Source organism: Doryrhamphus excisus, linkage group LG7 (assembly GCF_037039965.1).
Source record: "Doryrhamphus excisus strain RoL-2023G ecotype Guam linkage group LG7, RoL_Dexc_Guam_v1.1, whole genome shotgun sequence".
In the NCBI taxonomy this organism is placed as follows: Eukaryota; Metazoa; Chordata; class Actinopteri; order Syngnathiformes; family Syngnathidae; genus Doryrhamphus; species Doryrhamphus excisus.
The window spans coordinates 5,266,241-5,289,244 of NC_136363.1; the positions used below are offsets into that span (position 1 = coordinate 5,266,241).

At 38.9% G+C, this 23,004-nt stretch overlaps 1 protein-coding gene across 4 annotated transcripts in view; it reads right to left on the reverse strand.

The window, feature by feature from the left end:
* Positions 1-23,004, reverse strand: part of epha10 (EPH receptor A10) — a 225,115-nt gene that overhangs the window by 73,689 nt on the left and 128,422 nt on the right. For all 4 annotated transcript variants that reach the window (XM_058046811.2, XM_078791939.1, XM_058046810.2 and 1 more), the window contains exons 4-5: positions 11,087-11,242; positions 2,424-2,753 (exon numbers count right to left, since the gene is read on the reverse strand). In XM_058046811.2, the coding sequence (XP_057902794.2) occupies positions 2,424-2,753; positions 11,087-11,242 (486 nt within the window). The remainder of the gene's footprint in view (positions 1-2,423; positions 2,754-11,086; positions 11,243-23,004) is intronic.

Sequence of the window (23,004 nt, forward strand, 5' to 3'; positions counted from 1 at the left end):
TTTGCATATTGCAGTTTTTGTTTTTTTCTACACAAAGCACACTTTTATGACATCAGTTTGAGGGAAGAGCTGCTGCGGTTGATATCAACACGGGTAATGAAGAAAGCCAATATCAAGCATCTGGAATGTAAATGATTCCCTATCGAGTTTTTCGGCCCAAACGCAGCACTATCTGCATCTTTTGTGTGTGTCGTGCCAAATAATGTTATCAGATATACGTACTCAGCCAGTGTCAAGCAAAGTCAGGAGAGGAAAAAAAACACACAAAGACTAACATTTCAAAATCAAATGCCATCTATGGACCACTGTTGACTGCCACAATCCGCTCACATGCATACACAGCATTAAACACCCCGATACCAAATGTCAGTCTAAATCCTCCCTGACACCGAACGTCGACCGAAACCCCTGCAAACACACTCCCTTAACCCCTTGTCCAATCCCCCCATGATACGGTTAGCAGGACAACTCACACCTTAATACCCCATAATATCCACAAATCACCACCATGGCAAGTGCTGACAAGTCCAACACACAGGAAGTGGAGTGAAAAGAGAGAAAGGGTGAGAGAATCATAGCTGGAGGAACAACAATCATCAATGGTTTGTCCTTTCCGGAGTGGGCCGTCCTTAACTGTGGATCTTTGGGGTTTTGACCGGATAAATCCCTTTACGGAGCTGAAAACATCTCTCACGTTCGGATTAGGAACCTACGGTTAGATGAACAAGGGCAATGGAAAATCTTCGGAAAATATTTTTTCCTTTTGTAGACATGTAGAACATCAAGAGAAATCATTACTTTTGGGGAAATAGCTGTCATGTTCATTCATTCATTTTCTAATGCTTATCCTCAGCCAATCACAGGGCACATATAGACAAACAACCATTCACACTCACATTCATACCTATGGACAATTTGGAGTCACCAATTAACCTAGCATGTTTTTGGAATGTGGGAGGAAACCAGAGTACCCGGAGAAAACCCACGCATGCACGGGGAGAACAGGCAAACTCCACACAGAGATGGCCGAGGGTGGAATTGAACCCTGGTCTCTCTCTGTGCGCTAACCACTCGGTTGCCTCGGTTTGCATACATTTTCTGGTAAACATTCAATATGGCTTCCATGAGTCAAACTATTTTTAGTCACTAAATGTCATTGATAGCAGCCTATCAAGCAAACAAGAACCGGAAGTCAGCTCCGTCTCCAGTCTATGATGTCATCAGCAGTTGACTCTTAGTAGTTTGCTAAATAATACAGTTAACGCCACGAGACTCTGCTTTTCGTCGTCTGATTTCTGATTTTCTGAATTAATTTTTGTTTTTCTGGAATGGATTCGGGTGGCACGGCGGTCGAGTGGTTAGCGCACAGACCTCACAGCTAGGAGACCAGAGTTCAATTCCACCCTCGGCCATCTCTGTGTGGAGTTTGCATGTTCTCCCCCTGTGCATGTGTGGGTTTTGAAAATGAATGAATGAATTGAATGGATTCATTGGGTTCAGTTCAGTTGGTTTTGCTTTAGGACCAGATTAGTGACACTAACCAAGGTTCCACTGTATTTTTGTTCTACTTCACGAGTTCCTACTGGACAAGAGGTTGTACTGTAGTCAGTATCTATCCAATTACCCCTACAAAAGAGTTAATGCTACCACCAAATCTTGGCAGGGTCAATGCTGGACCATCTTCACACCGCTGGATTTTAGGTATGCTTCTCATAAAATAGTCCAATTATTTAGCATTCTATCAATGTTTGTATCGCTTCATGCCTGTGAAGAGGCATCTTAAAAACAGGAGCGAGTCAAGAATCAAAGCGGCAAAGAGGCTCTTCACAGTTGCGTGGGAGGATGAAAGTTGACCATTCCCCTTTCAAACTGCTCATTTTCATTGCTCACAGGCCAGCTTTGTGTTCGCCATTCTGGGTCTTTACCACACATACAAAAACATATAAAGCATCTTTATAGGCTACCTTCTTCGGAGGTTAGCTTTGTAAAGCCTGCTGAAGGATATTTCTTATATAATCACCACAGTTGTTTGTGTGTGAGATGCCGTTTTGTATAAGGCAGAGAAAGCTGAGTCAAAAGAACATCACATTGACTGCCTCCGTCATGTCAATCAATTCTGAATAACTGGTGTCCTTCCACTCGGAAGTGCATTTCCTGTTGTAATTTCCAATTCATTACAAAAACAACGCAAATCAGCCCTTTGTATTGAGTCGTGGTCTCCTATAGAGCAGTTACACACAATAATCCACACACGACTTTCTAGATCTTCCAGAATCTGCACCTATTCCAGCTGGATTTCCTTGGATTTGTGCTTAATTTATGTGTGTATATATATATATATATATATATATATATATATATATATATATATATATATATATATATATATATGTATATGTTTTAATATCAAAACCATGACTCACCAGGCAAGCTTGTGGACACGTTGACCTGGGTGTAGAACCTCTTGCTGGGCAGAAGCTCAGACACTCCATTCAGAGCCTCCACGGTGAACGTGTAGTTGGTATTGGGAAGGAGATTGACCACCGTCACAGTTCTCTCCGTCAGGCCCACCTGCTGAGGTACAAAGCCAATGCTCGCCCCGCAGGGCTCGCACCGCCAGCTAGCGCATCGCCGGCAGCCCACGCTGTAGGTTAGATCCACTCTGCCTCCCGTATCGGATGGTGCGCTCCATTCCAAGATGAGAGTGGATTGCTTCAAGGTGTAGACTAAGTCCCGGGGTGGTGAAGGAGGACCTAAGACACATTTAAAAAAAAAACGGTATTTAGAGCACTTTTAAGCCCTAAAAACAACCACAAGGGGGCAGAAGTGCATTTGTTAAGAGCTCAGCAGGGAAGGAGGAAGTCAGAGAGCATGGAGGAGTGTAGCGTGCAGAAGGTTAATCATTGTAGGGAAATGTTAACACGTGTATATGCGCACAAACACACCAATTAATGGTGTTATATTTGCAGATAAAATGTTATTTTTATGTATGTGATTTTGTTTATGTTGTAGAAATGTTTATGTTTTATGTTGTGTAAACCATATAACCATATAAGGACGTATGCCCTTCTGTGACATCACAAAGGTTAAATTTTACCACGCCTTTTGAAACTGAGCGTTTTAGCCATCCCAAAATTTTTTCAGGATTCACTTCCAAATTCCCGAAATCTCATTATCTGAAACTTTGGCATCATTTAACAGCAGGATACTAAATTCTAACTACATTTATAGGTAATAAAAGCATAATAGGTGCCATTTAAGACTATTAATACTCAACCATCTTATACTGAGTCAATAGGGTAATTTGTATATATTTTTATACAATACAGTACAAAATACAATACAATACAAAACCTCTCACCCCTGATTTTGACAATTTCATGATTTTTCAAAAATAGTTGTTTGGATATTTGAGATGTCACAAAGGCAAAAAATACTTTAGTTGGGAGCTGATATTTTCCTGAAACTTTTACTGCTGATTACTAAAGAACGGAAAAGGTAGAAACAAGATTTTCTGTGCTGAATGTTGATATTTTTATATAGCTAGAGAACACAATATTCTGGGTGCCTTGAAAGATCAGTCAAAATCACCTAAAACGGCCACTACGAAAGGATATGCCTCTAAATGAATATCAAATCCATTGAAAACGTGGACCCATCAGTAGTAGAAAGTCATTATCTTTCATTCTTTTGGTCATTTCAAAGCCAGAGTGTATAAAACGACAATGACTGATGTATCTAATCCCTGCGGCGTCCTGACTGACCTGTGTCTTTTCTCCTAGTCCTTGCAGACAGAGAGCTCAATAGAGCTAAAGTCCATTAAAGCCCATGAATTTTATATGTCAGAGTGTGTGTGTGTGTGTGTGTGTGTGTGTGTCCAGCGCAATGAATAAGTAAAGGTGTTCTACCACGTGCGTGAGCAAACACGTCAACCACCACAGCTGTTCCACCAATCGCCGACTCACATGGCGAAGAGAATTACATAAGACCACAGGAGCATTTAGTGTGAACTCACATGCGTTTGATGTCAACCCAGCTGGGACTTTATTCATGTTTGCTTGGCCTTGCACACTCTTTTTTTTTTTTTTTTTTAAACTCGTCAAGTTTCTTCTTGTCTCTACTCTCAACTTCAAATCCTCTTTCCCCACTCATCTCTCGCCAATCGACTGCCCCTGTTCTACACTCCCCATCTGTCCCAAACATTCTTTTAATGTTGGTAATCCTATTAAAGCCTGCATTCAAAGAATAGTCTGCTGCAAAAGTAAGGCAAATTCAAACACAAAGCCTTGACTTCTGGGCGTGGCTTTTAGTCATTTACCGTTTAAATCCATCGACAGGCTGCACTGATGGATTTCTTAGTTATGCATCACATATTAAGGATCTTTGAAGAGTATTTTTGGTAGTTTTAGGATTTTTTTTGTCCAGTTTTTGGTTCTTAAAAACAGCAGACCTCTAACATTGTGATGTAAAAATGTGCCGTGGCTCAAAAAAGGTTGAAAAACACTGATGTAGAGGATCTTTGAAGTGTGTTTGTGTTAGTTTTAGGGTTTTTTTTTTGGTCCAGTTTTCAGTTCTTAAAAACAGCAGACCTCTAACATTGTGATGTAAAAATGTTAAAAATGTTGTAACACAAAATTGTGCGGTGGCTCAAAAAAGGTTGGAAAACACCGATATAGAGGATCTTTGAAGTGTGTTTTTGTTAGTTTTAGGGGTTTTTTTGGGTCCAGTTTTCGGTTCTTAAAAACAGCAGACCTCTAACATTGTGATGTAAAAATGTGCTGTGGCTCAAAAAAGGTTGAAAAACACTGATGTAGAGGATCTTTGAAGTGTGTTTGTGTTAGTTTTAGGGTTTTTTTTTTGGTCCAGTTTTCAGTTCTTAAAAACAGCAGACCTCTAACATTGTGATGTAAAAATGTGCCGTGGCTCAAAAAAGGTTGAAAAACACTGATATAGAGGATCTTTGAAGTGTGTTCGTGTTAATTTTAGGGTTTTTTTTTTGGTCCAGTTTTCGGTTCAGCAGACCTCTAACGTTGTGCCGCAAGATTTTTTCAATGTTAAAAACATGCCATGGCTTGAAAAAGGTTGAAAAACACGATATAGAGGATCTTTGAAGTGTGTTTCTGGTAGTTTTAGGGTTTTTTTGTCCAGTTTTTGGTTCTAAAAAACAGTAGACCTCTAACGTTGTGCCGCAAGATTTTTTCAATGTTAAAAACATGCCATGGCTTGAAAAAGGTTGAAAAACACAATATAGAGGATCTTTGAAGTGTGTTTTTGTCCATTTTTGTTTTTTTTTGTCTAGTCTTTGGTTCTTAAAAACAGCAGACCTCTAATATTGTGCCGCAAGATTTTTCCAATTTAAAAAATGTGCCGTGGTTGAAAAAAGGTTGAAAAACACTTATAGAGAGGATCTTTGAAGTGTGTTTTTGGTAGTTTTAGGGTTTTTTTTGTCCAGTTTTTGGTTCTTAAAAACAGCAGACCTCTAACATTGGGACACAACAATTTGCCATGGCTCAAAAAAGGTTGAACAATACTGATATAGAGGATCTTTAATGTGTGTTTTTGGTAGTTTTAGGGGGTTTTTTTTGTCCTGTTTATGGTTTTTAAAAACAGCAGACCTCTAATGTTGTGCCACAAGATTTTTTCAATGTTAAAAACATGCCATGGCTGAAAAAGGTTGAAAAAACACAATATAGAGGATCTTTGAAGTGTGTTTTTGGTAGTTTTAGGGGTTTTTTTTGTCCAGTTTTTGGTTCTTCAAAACAGCAGACCTCTAACGTTGTGACACAACAATGTGCCATGGCTCAAAAAAGGTTGACAAGAGGATAAAGAGGATCTTTGAAGTGTGTTTTCAACAGTTTTAGGTTTTTCTTTTTTTGTCCAGTTTTCGTTTCTTACATACAGCAGACCTCTAATATGCTGCAAGATTTTTCCAATATAAAAAAAACATGCCATGCCTCAAAAAAGGTTGAAAAACACTGTCTTAAAGGACCAACACCCAACCAACTATTGTCATTAGAGTCCATCACCATTGGATTTAGGATGGTATTTGTATTTACAGTTGATATTAACATGGACATCTATGAAAAATAGCATATTTAACTTTTTGTATTTTGGACACACCTGATTCCATGTCTCCAGTTAGCATAACATGCATAATTTTGGGATGTGGGTGGAAATCAGGGTACCAATTCCATTGACAATTGAATGTACGTCCATCATATGAGAACTCTACTGCACCATTTGGGTTGTATCAAAAGTTGTATTGTTTATATCTGAGCCAAACATTGCAAAGTACTGTAATCATCCCGATTATGAAAATTGCTCTCAATGTAAACATAAACTCACCACCGCGACAAGTAAATACACCAACAAAAAAAAAAAAAAGAAGCACCGCTTCCCTTTTTACTGGCTTTCTCCATTCATCCATGCAGTGGATTAGCCAAATCTGGGAATGATCATAATTACCGAATCAATTGTGTAATTAATGTGGTCATTAGGCAGCTATAAACGTTATCGCACGCGGATCGCAGAGCTCAGCAATCAATATTGTAATTAAACCACACCATAAAAAGCTCGTATGACCACACACTTGTGCGACTGTGAAAGCGTACATACATAATACGTACACACAGACCTAATGACCCCCGTGGTTTTAGTACCCCGAGTACTTCCAAGATATACAGCCCATTATTTTTGCCATCTAATTACTAAGCTGTTCTCTATGCAGAAATCAATAAGGCTACCCTGTATGGTCTTTGTCCTGTTGGCCCGGGTAATGCATCTTTATTGGAGAATCCTGGTATTTGGTATGCACGATGTGATGGAGAAAGAAAAAAAAAAAAACAGGCAGGAGATGAGGGATGAAATGATAATGTGCAGACAGTGGGGCTGAGATTGTAGCGTGTCGTGTGTGTGCTTGTTGCTTGAGGACAGAGGGATGCGATTTGAGTTTGACAGAAGGATGAAGAATAGCCTTGCGTTTGTGTGCACGTACAAAACGGATGAAAGAAGAGCCAAAAGAGGAAATGAGAAGAGACAAACAGGAGCTGTGAGTGGTGATCAGTTAAGGGGATTCTATTATTTTCGTTTCACACTTGGAATTTTTACTGTCGCTGTATAAGATTCAGCGTTCAACTCTCAGCCAAGACGTATAACACTATTGTTATTATAATTCTCTTACATGCAAATTCTAAACCTGCATATACTTTAAAACTTATGAAATATCAGATGATATTAGAGGCACCTTCAATTACAATAGAATGACAATTGTTGAATACAATGGTGCCTTAAAAAGGAAAGAAAAATCAAGATTGCGGGGTTGAAAAGAGGGTGACATTTTAGACCAATACACTGGGATATGTAATTATTAATACATATTAATATAATATAATCTATGCAAATATATATATTTTACCTCCCATGACTACAGTACTGATAATTTATCAATCGTTATTAATGATCAGTTATTGATCATCATCAATCATGATCAATTATTGATATGATTTTTTCTACTTTGATTTTGAAATTGGATTTCTAAAATATGACAAAAATTTTATATAATATATATTATATAATATAATTTTTAATACAATAATCCCTTGTTAATTGATTCCAGATAAGTGAATTTCTTATTTACACATGGAATATTGTCACATTTTCACCTGTTTACAACCTTCAAAATACATTAAAAACATTTTTAGAGCCTCCTGACTTTTGATCATCACCAATCATGTCAATCATATAAATTATTGATATGAATTATCAATCCAACTTTGATTAAAATTGAATTTCTAAAATATGACAAACATTTAAAATACAATAATCCCTTGTTAATTGATTCCAAATAAGTGAATTTCTTATTTACACATGGAATATTTTCACATTTTTGCGTGTTTGCAACTTTTAAAATACATTAAAAAATATTTTTAGAGCCTCTTGACTTGAAATAGCACCCCTACAGTCATCATTACACTCATATTTCCTCATATAGTCAACATAATTTGGCAAAATAAGACATTTATGATATAAATAAGACTTGTGCTTTGGACTTAGTATGTAAATTTTATTTTATTTTTAATGTTATTTTGGGGGTTTAGGACCCCCAAAAGGGGGGGAATATATTGTAAAATTACTATTTTCTTGTACACTGAATATGCCTTTTCTATGGACCTTGAAACATTTTTAATGGAACTTAAGGGGGCTATGTGACTTTGAGAGGCCAACGCGTGGTTGTTTCACAAGATGCGTTTGGATGGGTTTGGATTCCAAGATGTTCTGTCAAAGTACTTTTGTCAAAGTACTGAATTCTGGGAATCCACGTTGTTGCTATTGTTCATGGGGTCTATATACGTAAGTACTGTATTAAATAAACACAATGACTGCAGAGGTGGTTCGTGTCGCGTTATTTGCCAACATGTGTTACTGTAAATGTGTACTGGTGCTAAGGGAGCCGAGCGAGGAAGTGGACAGGAAGTGACGTTCAGGGTTCAGAGTGTTAGCTAGGTTTGTGTTAAGGTCGTAACAGTAGCCTGCGTAAGGAATTATCGTGCCTGTTGAGAATTCCAACAGTGATCAAATTTGGTGCTTGTGTGTCTCAGTTAACATTACAGTAACATGACCAGTATAGAATACTATAAATCTTATTATCATATCATATTTGCATTTTAGTTTATTTAGGCATTCTTATGGCGTGAAAATGCTAAATTTAGGCCAAAATCCAAAGTAGTGAGGGATTACTGTATCCTAAAAGTCTGACGTGTCTTTAACGGCAGAAAAATACCTGCTTGCTAAAAAGGTTGCTTTTACTGACATTTAGCTCATTATTCAAAAAATGTTCAATGAGGGGAAGAAAACATTATAGTTCTCCACCCGGGAGTCGGGATGCATTCAGGTGGTCCATTGAGAAGCTATACTGTATAATGGTTATAACAGCAAATGGATTTCAATTGGTTTAAGAGTCGTTGGACGTGGAGGAGATCTGGAAGGTTATGGATAAAGATGGCGAAAATGACTTAATGGACTTTTCCTATATAATGTGAATCTAATGTTAAAAGAGATGAGCGATACAAGTGGATAAAAGGTTAATTGTTGGAAAAAAAAAAAAAAACGGTTCCGGTGGATGGAGATATACTATGACGATAATATTAGTAGGGCTTTCAGGGTGAAGGCACAGGTTAAGGAAGGTTACGGTTACTTGGAAGTAAGACCCTGAAACACGGACTGTAATATTATATCCCCCCCCCAGGGGGGGTATCAAGTGCTAAATCGTATCAAATGAGGGCTGGGTTTATCTGATATCACATCCTTGATATCATTGTGCAGCTAAGTCTGCACAAAATGAAAAAAATATATATTGTTTTAATAAGCAAACAAGACGTTTGCATGGGTCACATATCTGGCATCTTATTCATAAAAAAGAGACTCTCCGCATCCTGTTTTTATCTCGCCGTTGTGCTCTGCAATTTTTCTATGAAATTCAATAGCAGAAGAGGTACAAAAGGTGAAGGATGGGTGAAGGTTGGGGTGGAGAAATACAGATGAGATGTGAAATGAGGGGATGCGGAGGAGGCGCAGACTGGAGGATGAGGATAGATGTTGAAAAAAGGGTAGCCGGGTAGGAGGATGCAGGTCAGATCGGCAGGTGATGGATAAAAGGCTGCAGGTAAAATACATGTGTAGTGATCCCTAAACATAAAGCGGGGAAATATAGATACAGTGGTATGAAAAAGTATCTGAACCTTTTGGAATTTCTCACATTTCTGCATTAAAATCACCATCAAATGTGATCTGATGTTTGTCAAAATCACACAGATGAAAAAAACAGTGTTTGCTTTAACTAAAACCGCCCGAACATTTGTAGGTTTTCATATTTTAATGAGGATAGCATGCAAACAATGATAGAAGCGGGAGGAATAAATAACTGAACCATTTGCCTAAAGAGACTTAAAGAGCAATTGAAACCAATTTTTACCAAACAATTTAAGTCAGGGGGCGGCACGGCGGTCGAGTGGTTAGCACATAGACCTCACAGCTAGGAGACCAGGGTTCAATTCCACCCTTGGCTATCTCTGTGTGGAGTTTGCATGTTCTTCCCGTGCATGCGTGGGTTTTCTCCGGGTACTCCGGTTTCCTCCCACATTCCAAAAACATGCTAGGTTAATTAGCGACTCCAAATTGTCCATTGCCTTTAACATGTAACATCTAACATGTTCCTGATCCTATCTATCCTGGTCACTCCCAATGAGAACCTCAGCATCCTCATCTCTGATTGATAGATTAGATAGATGGATGGATGGATGGATGGATGAATAGATAGATGAAAAAGTCAGTTTTTCACAACCTTTACATTACTGTTACAGCCGTCCCTTGCCACATCACGCTTCTACATGTTGCAGGTCGTAAACAGAAAATATTTCATTTATACATAAGGAAGCCTACTTCGTGGAAATTCACTTATCGCGGTCGCATCTGGAAATATTATATTGGACAACTGGATTGGGAAAAACAAATGTAAAAGTCACTATAGGGGTGTTATTTTTTGTCTAGAGGGCTCTAATGTTAAAAAGACCTCACAGCTAGGAGACCGGGGTTCAATTCCATCTCGGCCATCTCTGTGTGAAGTTTTCATGTTCTCCACCGTGCATGCATGGGTTTTCTCCGGGTACTCCGGTTTCCTCCCACATTCCAAAAACATGCTAGGTTAATTAGCGACTCCAAATTGTCCATAGGTATGAATGTGAGTGTGAATGGTTGTTTGTCTATATGTGCCCTGTGATTGGCTGGCCATCAGTCCAGGGTGTACCCTGCCTCACGCCTGAAGACAACTGGGATAGGCTCCAGCAGACCCCGCGACCCTCGTGAGAAAAAGCGGTAGAAAATGAATGAATGAATGAATTTAAGTCAGGTGTGTGTCCAATCACTGATGAGTGGCTTAAAGCTGCCCCGCCCACTATAAAACACACACGTGGTAAAAAATTGTCTCGATGAGAATCATTGTCTGATGTACACCATACCACTACGTTTTCATACCACTGTAGAACAAACCAGGTGATAAACATGACTTGCGTATACAATAAAATCTTATTACGTGTGCACGGTGAGGAAGGCGAATCGAGGGGCGTCCTGAAGTGATCCTCTTCGCACACGCATACGACTGAACCCTCCTCCTCGGCAACGCTGTTTGCAGGGCAGGGGAAACACTCCTGCTGCCTGGAGGACATCTTGTATGATCCAGGGGGACACGCTGCAAGAAGCACACACACGGAAAACACGATTTAAACTGAGATGTTTACACAAAGATTCGATGCCAAAGACATTTTTATGAACCCAATGACAAAGATAGTCAAGATAGATAATACGTTTTTTTGAGGGAGAGGCAAAGAGGTGATGACCCAACTACAGACTAACAGATGTAACTTTTAGGGAATATGAAGGGAATTTTGGGGTATCAAAGTAGTTCAGAGGAGTATAAGCGGAGTTGATCAAGTACTCTTGCTAGTATAGGGTCTCACAGAAAGTCAGACTTATCAAAACTCATTACAAAGATGCATATTTTCCCTATTTGGGTATTAAAAAAATACTTTAACATTGACAAGGGAGCCACAACATAAGAGGCTGAAGAGCTGTGGGTTGCTGACCCTTGGTATAGTTGTTTATGTATTTTGGCTGTCCGAAAAGCAAAACAAAATGAATTCAAAGAGAAAGTTATGCTTGAAATGTATCTTTTCACAAAAACCTTTTTACTGTTTTTATTCAGGAACTGATATTTTCCTGAAACTTACCCATGTTCTACTGCTGATTACTAAAGAACAAAAAAACTTAATAACAAACTATTTTTTTCTGATGAAAGATGAGAGTCTAATCTATCTTTTGATCGGTTCCATATTTATATAGCCGCAGAAATAATATTCTGCGCGCCTTGAAAGATCGGTCAAAATTGCCTAAAATTGCAAAAAGCAAAACTAAATTAATTCAAAGTGAAAGTTATGCTTGAAATGTATCTTTTCACAAAAACCTTTTTACTGTTTTTATTCAGGAACTGATATTTTCCTAAAACTTACCTATGTTCTACTGCTGATTACTAAAGAACAAAAAAACTAAAATCAAACTATTTTTTTCTGATGAAATATGAGAGTCTAATCTATCTTTTGATCCCTTCCATATTTATATAGCCGCAAAAAACAATATTCTGCACGCCTTGAGGGATCTGTCAAAATTGCCTAAAATTGCAAAAAGCAAAACTAAATTAATTTTAAAGTGAAAGTTATGCTTATAATGTATCTTTTCACAAAAACCTTTTAACGTTTTTATTCAGGAACTGATATTTTCCTGAAACTTACCTATGTTCTACTGCTGATTACTAAAGAACAAAAAAACTTAAAAACAAACATTTTTTTTCTGATGAAAGATGAGAGTCTAATCTATCTTTTGATAGGTTCCATATTTATATAGCCACAGAAAACAATATTCTGCGCGCCTTGAAAGATCGGTCAAAATTGCCGGTACTCAAGTGGTTGTTTATAGATCTATAGTGGAACCTCAGAGTGTAGCAGTTTTTTTGGTTAACATGGAAAATGTACACCAAAATTGTGTAGTACAGAAATGCTCAGTGCGCTTGAACGCACCATCATAGTAGGACACACAATTGATTATTAGGAGGAAGAAAGTAGACAGAACTTATTCATCCTTATGTGCGAGTTCTATGAATAAATAAACCACACACACATGCACATGCTGTAATAAAGATTATTAAATGATCCTCTGGGTATCTGTCTATAGTGTAACTCCAACCCACTATCCATTCCTGTACGTATATAATATGTAAAATAACTTTTCCCACATCCAGTATTACTTTTGCTTATTCCCTTTATTTATTGAGGGAGAAAAATACGACTAAAAAGAGTGCCTCCACAGAAAGAAAACACAGCCTAAATCCATCTGACAGAAACAACTCTCACATCAAGAGTGATCAGCGGTTTTCCAAAATGGCATCAAAGGCTGGAGAAAGGATGGAATCGGCTCAGAAAATTCCAAAATAAAATAAATAGAACAGACGCATGTGATAGCCTACAGTTTAAAAACTCCATTTTTTTTTTTTTGGGTGTTGTTTTCAATAGTGAGACGTTTCAAGTATCCTCGAAACATTCTCAAGTGCTGACTGTTACACTTGACGGAGCGACTATAAAAGCTAAAAATATGGACGGGAAAGGGGGGTGGTGGGGGTGATAAGCACTTGTGACCTTACGTGCAAGCAACAGAAGCTTAATGAAGCTCAATGCACATGTGACAACATGGATCACATAAACACACAGAATAAAAAAAAGTACATAGTGTATTTTCCACTCCCTCGCCATGCGGTTTCATTTTCTTGTTGCGACGCCAGCGGAGCAGGTGATAATGGGTGTGAAATCAGGATGGCAGCTACTGCTCAATACTCTGATCTCTGTTCTGAGACTCCATTATAAACAGTTGGCATGCTTTAGCAGATTTTCTTCTTTGCATTCGGTCTCTTTTCACGTTTCACCATCTCCTGTCGGAAACACATTACCTCCCACAGGCTTCCTTTTCCGTGGGTTACCTTCCGGCCTTGGAGTGGTTTGAATATATAATATGATGTTCAGGCTGTCAACATGCGGAGATGAAATAGATTACCATATTTTTTGGACAATAAGTCAAAAAATGTGTCAGGGTAATGGTAATGGTTTTATTTCATTTGAACATGCATCAGATTACAATTGAATGCATCACATAATCAGTTCACAGTTCCACATGTCCAAAAGGAGTAGGAAGAAGCAAAGCTTATTAAATCCTACCCCTCCATTTGGTACTTTTACAATCAGTAACTGTTACATTTGTTCACTTCCTGCTTTCCTAATATAGTTTAAGTTGTTTTTTTTGTGTTTTATTTTTTATTTTTTTAATTCTTACTACTATTTTTATTTTTATTTATTCTTATTTGTATTCCGGTTTCTTCCCACATTCCAAAAACATGCTAGGTTAATTGGTAATGGTAATGGTTTTATTTCATTTGAACATGCATCAGATTACAATTGAATGCATCACATAATCAGTTCACAGTTACACACAGGAGTAGGAAGAAGCAAAGCTTATTAAATCCTACCCCTCCATTTGGTACTTTTACAATCAGTAACTGTTACATTTGTTCACTTCCTGCTTTCCTAATATAGTTTAAGTTGTTTTTTTTGTGTTTTATTTTTTATTTTTTTAATTCTTACTACTATTTTTATTTTTATTTATTCTTATTTGTATTCCGGTTTCTTCCCACATTCCAAAAACATGCTAGGTTAATTGGTAATGGTAATGGTTTTATTTCATTTGAACATGCATCAGATTACAATTGAATGCATCACATAATCAGTTCACAGTTCCACATGTCCAAAAGGAGTAGGAAGAAGCAAAGCTTATTAAATCCTACCCCTCCATTTGGTACTTTTACAATCAGTAACTGTTGCATTTGTTCACTTCCTGCTTTCCTAATATAGTTTACTTTTACAATCAGTAATGGTTTCATTTGTTTTGATTTTGACTGATCTTTCAAGGCATACATAATACTGTGTTCGATTTCCACATTTGGAACTGAACTACAGGTATGTGTGCACACAAATTTTCTTCCAATGCACGCTACACTTCTCCTGCTTCTCATGTGTGATTCTTTCATTGAAATGACCCTGCTAAGCTTAAGCTCTGAAGTGAAATCCATAAGTGGAGAGTTGCATCATTACCTCGTTTTGCCTTTTGTGCCAAAAAAAATGAATATATGGCCATAAAAAGAGCAACTGTTTACCTTTCACTGAATAATTGTCACAGCAGTTACAGTCTTTCACTTCCCTAAATCTAACTTCCTCCACAAAAGACCACAGAGTGCATGCTGTGTACATTAAATAGCACCTGTCCAAAGCTATCCTGCAGGCTATGAACTCTTATGAGCAGTAAAATATTATGGTGGGCTTATGGGATCAACACAAATCCTGCTTGTACCATCAAAACTAGTCACCGACTGCTACTCAACGGCTTCTGGAGCATGACTCCAGCGGCACATTTGCTATCAAACAATTGGAAATTTGACAGTTTGACTCCGGATGCAGCTTAAAGCCGTGCTGAGGTATCCTGGAGCAAGAAAATAAAAACTCCTGTTTTACTTTCCCGCCGTGGCAGCATTGTTTAATGGATGACTAAGGGAACACTGTAAAAAGAGCTCAAGTGCATTGAAGGTTAAAAAAGGAGCGATGTGCAATGAAAGCAAGACAAGCTATGATGACAGCATCGCACCAGCTGATGTATTAGCACAACTGAATACCTGATGTGTTTGGAGAAATAAGACGGTAAGAGGATACGTGAACAGAAGATATCTATCTTATCTATAAATAAAGTACAATTGAGTTTTGCAATTTGCAATTGAGTTTTCCAAACCTCTAAATCATGTATTCATGGAGTATTTTTCCGATTGCAACACGGTCCAAATCATCAGGACAAAAGGCTAACAAGAGTAAATAGCTCTGTACTATATTCATATATAGTATATACACATATATAGTGTATATACAAAAACAAGTATATGTGTGTGAATGAGAGGGACCCAAGTAGAAGAGCGAGGTTACAGGGAGAAGCGATAGAGAAAATGGAGAATTTTAAGTACTTGGGGTCAACAGTTCAGAACAATGGAGATTGTGAAAAGGACGTGAAGAAGCGTGTCCAGGCAGGATGTTACAGGTGGAGAAAAATGTCAGCCGTGATTTGTGGTAGAATAGTTTCAGCTAAAATGAAATGAAATGTACACAAAACCGTGGTGAGACCAGCCATGTTGTTTGGTCTAGAGACAGTACCACTGTGGAAAAGACAGGAAGCAGAACTGGAGGTAGCAGAGATGAGGATACTGAAGTTCTCATTGGGAGTGACCGGGATGGATAGGATCAGGAAGGGGTACATCAGAGGGACATTACATGTTAGAGGCCTTGGAGATAAAGTCAGAGAGGCCAGACTGAGATGGTTGAGACATGTCAGAGATGAGAATGTTGAGGTTCTCATTGAGAGTGACCAGGATGGATAGGATCATTGGGACATTACATATTAGAGGCCTTGGAGATAAAGTCAGAGAGGCCAGACTGAGATGGTTGAGACATGTCAGAGATGAGGATGTTGAGGTTCTCATTGAGAGTGACCAGGATGGATAGGATCATTGGGACATTACATATTAGAGGCCTTGGAGATAAAGTCAGAGAGGCCAGACTGAGATGGTTGAGACATGTCAGAGATGAGGATGTTGAGGTTCTCATTGAGAGTGACCAGGATGGATAGGATCATTGGGACATTACATATTAGAGGCCTTGGAGATAAAGTCAGAGAGGCCAGACTGAGATGGTTGAGACATGTCAGAGATGAGGATGTTGAGGTTCTCATTGAGAGTGACCAGGATGGATAGGATCATTGGGACATTACATATTAGAGGCCTTGGAGATAAAGTCAGAGAGGCCAGACTGAGATGGTTGAGACATGTCAGAGATGAGGATGTTGAGGTTCTCATTGAGAGTGACCAGGATGGATAGGATCATAGGGACATTACATATTAGAGGCCTTGGAGATAAAGTGAGAGAGGCCAGACTGAGATGGTTGGGACATGTCCAGAGGAGAGATAGTGAATATATTGGTAGGAGGCGTCGATGAAGACCAAAGAGGAGGTTTATGGATGTAGTGAAGGAGGACATGAGGGTAGTTGGTGTGAGAGAGACAGATGCAGAAGACAGGGTTGGATGGAGGAGATTGATTTGCTGTGGCGACCCCTGAAGGGAAAAGCCAAAGAGAAACAAGAAGAAGAAGAAGAAGAAGAAGTACTATAGTCATATAGATAGCCAGATGCAAAAGAAAGGTCGTATGTTCTTTATTCAATACACAAGACATAGCCATGTCGTTTACACAACAACTACAAAAAACACTTTCATGCCCAAAAGCCGAGCCATTACGCATCGATTTGAAGAATCTGTCAGGTCTCACCGCTGTTGCTCATGGCAGAATACACGCGTGTAAGATTGGTAATTTCTATTTCTTTTCTTGATAAGAACCTTGTAATCGACTTTTTAATGTCTGCCATCACACGACGGTGAAAAGCATCTCGCTTTCAGCTAACCGACACAGCCAAGCCTGGGGACATGACAGAAACACACAAACATCCTTGTCGAGTAGCGGACCGGAGTACAACGCTTTGTTCCTCAATGTTCTGCCACCCTCCTCCAAGAACATCAAGAACCAACAGCAGTCGAACCAAAACGGAATTCAGTATTGATCTATGAGATCACTAAGGAGTTGATGCCTTTTTCTGCTTATCATGTTTAAAAATTAACAAGCAGGCTGAGGTTGGCTGCGATTTCCGACTTATCTCTCCTATTCATGTGGAAAACCTCCGCGTTTCGCCAGCCCACCTTGGAGATGTCTCTCTAATGATAGAAGTGTGTATTGGAACAGTAACAAAAGGAGGCTGGTTTTGTAAGCTGCCAATCATCTTCCACAGCGAGGGGTCATCGCAAGGGCCGACGGAAGTCAATGCCGCGCAAGGTCGCGTCACTCAAAACGGACCGTCAGCCATCTGCTAATAGATTCTAATAGAATCTCCTAAGAAATCCTTCCAACACTGGGGAGACGGGATAAAAAAAAAAATGATGTTTACAAACAAGACACCTCTAATCATTAGAAGAAACATTTTTCATCCCTGATTCTCCTTTTCATTGCCAATATATACGTGTTAACTGGAAACGAGAGCTTTAGGGAGAACAGACAGAAGGAGAGATCTGCCAGGACAGCTGGCAAACCAACTGATCAATTTGTCCAATGTGTCGACTGGGAGGCTCGATTAAATGGAACATGGCGGTACATGTGCACAAGTGTACACACACACACACACACACACACACGCATGCGTTTATTCAGATATCTTCCTTCAAGGTGTTGGGATAATGATATGCAGCCATATTCCAAGATTGGGGGGATGTGGCAGGAGACCAACTGCTGTGAAAGACAGTATGGAGAAACAGATACGCCCACGGACGGACAGATGCGTGCAGGATTGGTGGGCTACGTACTGTGCAAAGAGAGAGGACAATAAACAGCGAGGGGAAAATGGACTCCTTCAGTTTGACAGATAGACAGAGTCAGACTACTGATAAGCAAAACACGCCGCGCATACAGATGAGACGCGCTGAAAGAAACAGACGTTTGAGCTGACAGCAAGCGAGACTGAGGTCTTCTATAGTGGGAATATAAGAGACTGTGGCACCGCCTGGCGTATATACAAATGCTTAAGCCACAGGGACGTGAGGATGTCTTCACATATTTAATAAGGTTGTCCGGACTGGACCAAAAACACTTGACGGCGTTCACTGGCGTTTTTTTTTTTTTTTTTTTTTTTTACAATCGGACCAGACGTTACCCATTAAAAAGAGATATGAACTGGGTTTATGACTGTGTGTGTGTGATACGCATACCATTTCCAGGACCGGGAGCTATGTTTCTGCTATGTCCGCTGAACCGGATTTTGTTTTTGCCGCTTCTGAACACTGGACCTGTGTCTTTAGTCAAAATGGGAACTCTAATTTGCAAACTCATTTACGACCGACCAGCAATCTTCACTCGTTAAATGTACTGCAAAAAAGGTCAGTAAGGATAATTCATAATGCCGCCAACAGAGAACATATTAACTTCTTATTTCTGAAATCACAAATACTTCAACTTGCTGATATAGTTCATCTTCAAACAGCTAACATAATGCATAAGGCTAAAAAGTAACCAATTACCTAAAAATGTCATCCAATACTTGCACTGCATCATCCCCTCTGACTTGAGCTGTCCTATCTGGTACATAACGACAGTCGTTATTATACAATAGAGTGCAGGATTTGCTGTTATTGTCTGGGCATGCCTTGACCTTTACAGAATAATTATTTTGGATCCTGCACTATCCTCTCTGGCTTGAGCTGTCCTATCTGGTCACATTAGAGAACTGTTTCACTTGTTTGTGGTACATAACGACAGTCGTTACTATACAATAGAGTGTAGGATTTGCTGTTATTTTCTGGATATATATATATATATATATATATATATATGTAGTATATGTATATGTGTGTGTGTGTGTGTGTGTGTGTGTATAAACATTATAAACATAATTCACAATACAGCAATACAATAGAGTGCAGCATTTGCCCGTATTGTCTGGGCATGCCTCGACCTTTAGAGAATAATTACTTTGGATCCTGCACCATCCTCTCTGACTTGAGCTGTCCTATCTAGTCACTTTAGAGAACAGTTTCACTCGTATGTTGTGCGTCACGATAGTCGTTACTATATAATAGAGTGCGGCATTTGCCCTTATTGTCTGGGCATGCCTTGACCTTGAGAGAATAATTACTTTGTATCCTGCACCATCCCCTCGGACTCGAGCTGTCCTATCTAGTCACATTAGAGAACTGTTTCACTCGTTTGTTGTGCAACACGATAGTCGTTACTTCATAATAGAGTGCGGCATTTGCCCGTATGATCTGGGCATGCCTTGACCTTTACAGAATAATTACTTTGGATCCTGCACCATCCACTCGGACTCGAGCTGTCCTATCTAGTCACTTTAGAGAACAGTTTCACTCGTTTGTTGTGCATCACGATAGTCGTTACTTCATAATAGAGTGCGGCATTTGCCCGTATGATCTGGGCATGCCTTGACCTTTACAGAATAATTACTTTGGATCCTGCACCATCCACTCGGACTCGAGCTGTCCTATCTAGTCACTTTAGAGAACAGTTTCACTCGTTTGTTGTGCATCACGATAGTCGTTATTATATAATAGAGTGCGGTATTTGCCCTTATGGTCTGGGCATGCCTTGACCTTTACAGAATAATTACTTTGGATGCTGCACCATCCCCTCGGACTTGAGCTGTCCTATCTAGTCACATTAGAGAACCGTTTCACTCATTTGTGGTGCATAACGACAGTTGTTACTATACAATAGAGTGCGGGATTTGCTGTTATTGTCTGGGCATGCCTCGACCTTTAGATAATAATTACTTTGGGTCCTGCACCATCCACTCTGACTCGAGCTGTCCTATCTAGTCACATTAGAGAACTGTTTCACTAGTTTGTGGTGCATAACGACAGTTGTTACTATACAATAGAGTGTGGCATTTGCCGTCATTGTCTGGGCATGCCTTGACCTTTACAGAATAATTACTTTGGGTCCAGCACCATCCACTCGGACTTGAGCTGTCCTATCTAGTCACATTAGAGAACCGTTTCACTCATTTGTGGTGCATAACGACAGTTGTTACTATACAACAGAATGCGACATTTGCTGTTATTGTCTGGGCATGCCTCGACCTTTAGAGAATAGTTACTTTGGATCCTGCACCATCCCCTCTGACTCAAGGTGTCCTATCTAGTCACATTAGAGAACCGTTTCACTCGTTTGTGGTGCATAACGACAATCGTTACTATACAATAGAGTGCAGGATTTGCTGTTATTGTCTGGGCATGCCTCGACCTTTAGAGAATAATTACTTTGGATCCTGCACTATCCTCTCTGACTCGAGCTGTCCTATCTAGTCACTTTAGAGAACAGTTTCACGCGTTTGTGGTGCATAACGACAGTCGTTACAATACAATATAGTGCGGGATTTGCTGTTTTGCTGTATTGTCTGTGGATATATATATATATATATATACATAAACATTATAAACACAAGCACAAGGTCACAGAACACATAATTCGACTTTTGCCTTTGAGAAAAAAAATCAATTTGAAGTTTCCCTCTCAATTTCCCCTTCGTTTCATTAACCTTAAACATGACCATTAATAAATCATGAAGCACTTAACACAATAAATGTGAGCCCCACTGATTGCCCACAATAATGAATATTAATCACATAAAAAAAAGGTCTGCTTCGGCTACCTGGCATGAAGACACAACCATCTTAACCACTCCTTGCTCCAAATAAAATGAATCTGTCATTGTTTCACTCAACATTGATTTGAGATGTCAGAGTGTTTGGTTTTACTGTGATAAAAAGGCAGAGGAGGGAAGGAGGTAATGGTGTGAAGGAGAGATACAAGGAGGCAGGATGTGATTCCAGCAGGTGGAAATTAATAATTCAGACAGCTTTAATTCACATCAGTGCCCTCCGTGTGCCTGATGCTGATTCTGATGCTAATTCTTTCAGCAGGTAGGCAGCTTTAAGTTTCACAAAATGAATTCTCATTACCACGAAGGTCTCTTTTGCACACACAATCGAGTCCTCTGTGTTAGACAGGTAGGAAGCTTGCAAATAAAATGACTTATTGGTCCATTTCAGTTTTGCACGCTAGGTCAGATGATACAATTGTGAAATGAAGAGGCGGTTATGATGCTTAGATCAGTCTCATTGGTTGACACAGACAGTGGAACAGACTAAGATTTCAAAAGCGTAAAAAGAAAAAATATATACATTTTACCATCAGCACTTGGGGCAAGGTAAATCATTGGGTTCCATAAGAGAGGTTTGGTGTAAGTCGGGTCTTATACTAATAAGATATAATGGTACCCGTTATGTCATGATATGGTCATATCACTTCATACTTCAGTATGTGTCAAACTAAACTAAACTCAAATAAAATAAAATAAAATAAAATAAAATAAAATAAAATAAAATAAAATAAAATAAAATAAAATAAAATAAAATAAAATAAAATAAAATAAAATAAAATAAAATAAAATAAAATAAAGGAAGTGAACAAATACCATCAGCACTTGGGGCAAGGTAAATCATTGGGTTCGAGAGTTTTGGTGTAAGTTGGGTCTTATACTAATAAGATATAATGGTAACCATTGTGTCATGATATTGTCATATCACCTCATACTTCAGAATGTGTCAAAGTAAAGTAAAAGTAAACTAAACTAAAAGTAAAGTAAAACTAAAGTAAAGTAAAACTAAAGTAAAGTAAAGTAAAACTAAAGTAAAACAGAGTAAAGTAAAACAAAGTAAAACAAAGTAAAGTAAAGTAAAGTAAAGTAAACCAAAACCAAAACCAAATCCAAATCCAAATAAAATAAAGGCAGGAAGTGAACAAATATAACAGTTACTGATTGTAAAAGTACCAGATGGAGGGGTAGGATTTAATAAGCTTTGCTTCTTCCTACTCCTTTTGGACATGTGGAACTGTGAACTGATTATGTGATGCATTCAATTGTAATCTGATGCATGTTCAAATGTAATAAAACCATTACCATTACCATACAATTTTCTATACCAATTAACCTCAATAGGGTAGCAGGGGCATGTTGGAGCCTATCCCAGCTGACTTTGGGCAAGAGGTGGGGAAACACCCTGGAATGGTCGCCAGCCAATCATAGGCCAAATACTGTATAGACAATGTCTTAATACAATGAAACATACATTTACACCATCTCCTTATACTGCTAACTGTCTGGGTAAAGTAGTTCATTTTTCAGTATGTGGCCCTAAGTGGAAAAACGGTACGTATATTTTATGTTCAGCAATGCAGCTCAAAGCCAAAGTAGTCTTAAATCAGAAGTCCGGGTCAGTTATCTCAGTTCCGTTTTGTGTATAACTGACATGTGATGAGTGAATGATGAAGAAAAAGACCCTTCTGTGAGACCTTTCATGGTATTTTGAAGACAAAGATTTTATCTCACACAACATTGAGCGTGATAATGCCTTGCCACTTCCAAGACGCATCCAAGCCATTGCTGAATTAGGGGATGAATCCGTGCTGTTCGTTTGGAAGTAAAGACCTCATTGGAGTCCAATCAGTGACTATAGCTGCTGCCTTACAGTGTAATCATGGAGCTCAACCTCTTTATCATTTTATTCTCAGTTCTGCTCCGGTTACCATAGACTGACATCACACGGAGCTCACAGGAGGATAACTGGGAGTATTAATGTCAGCGATGTCGAGTATGAGCTTTACACTGGAGACGTGTCTAATTCTGCTGACACACAGGATGTCGCA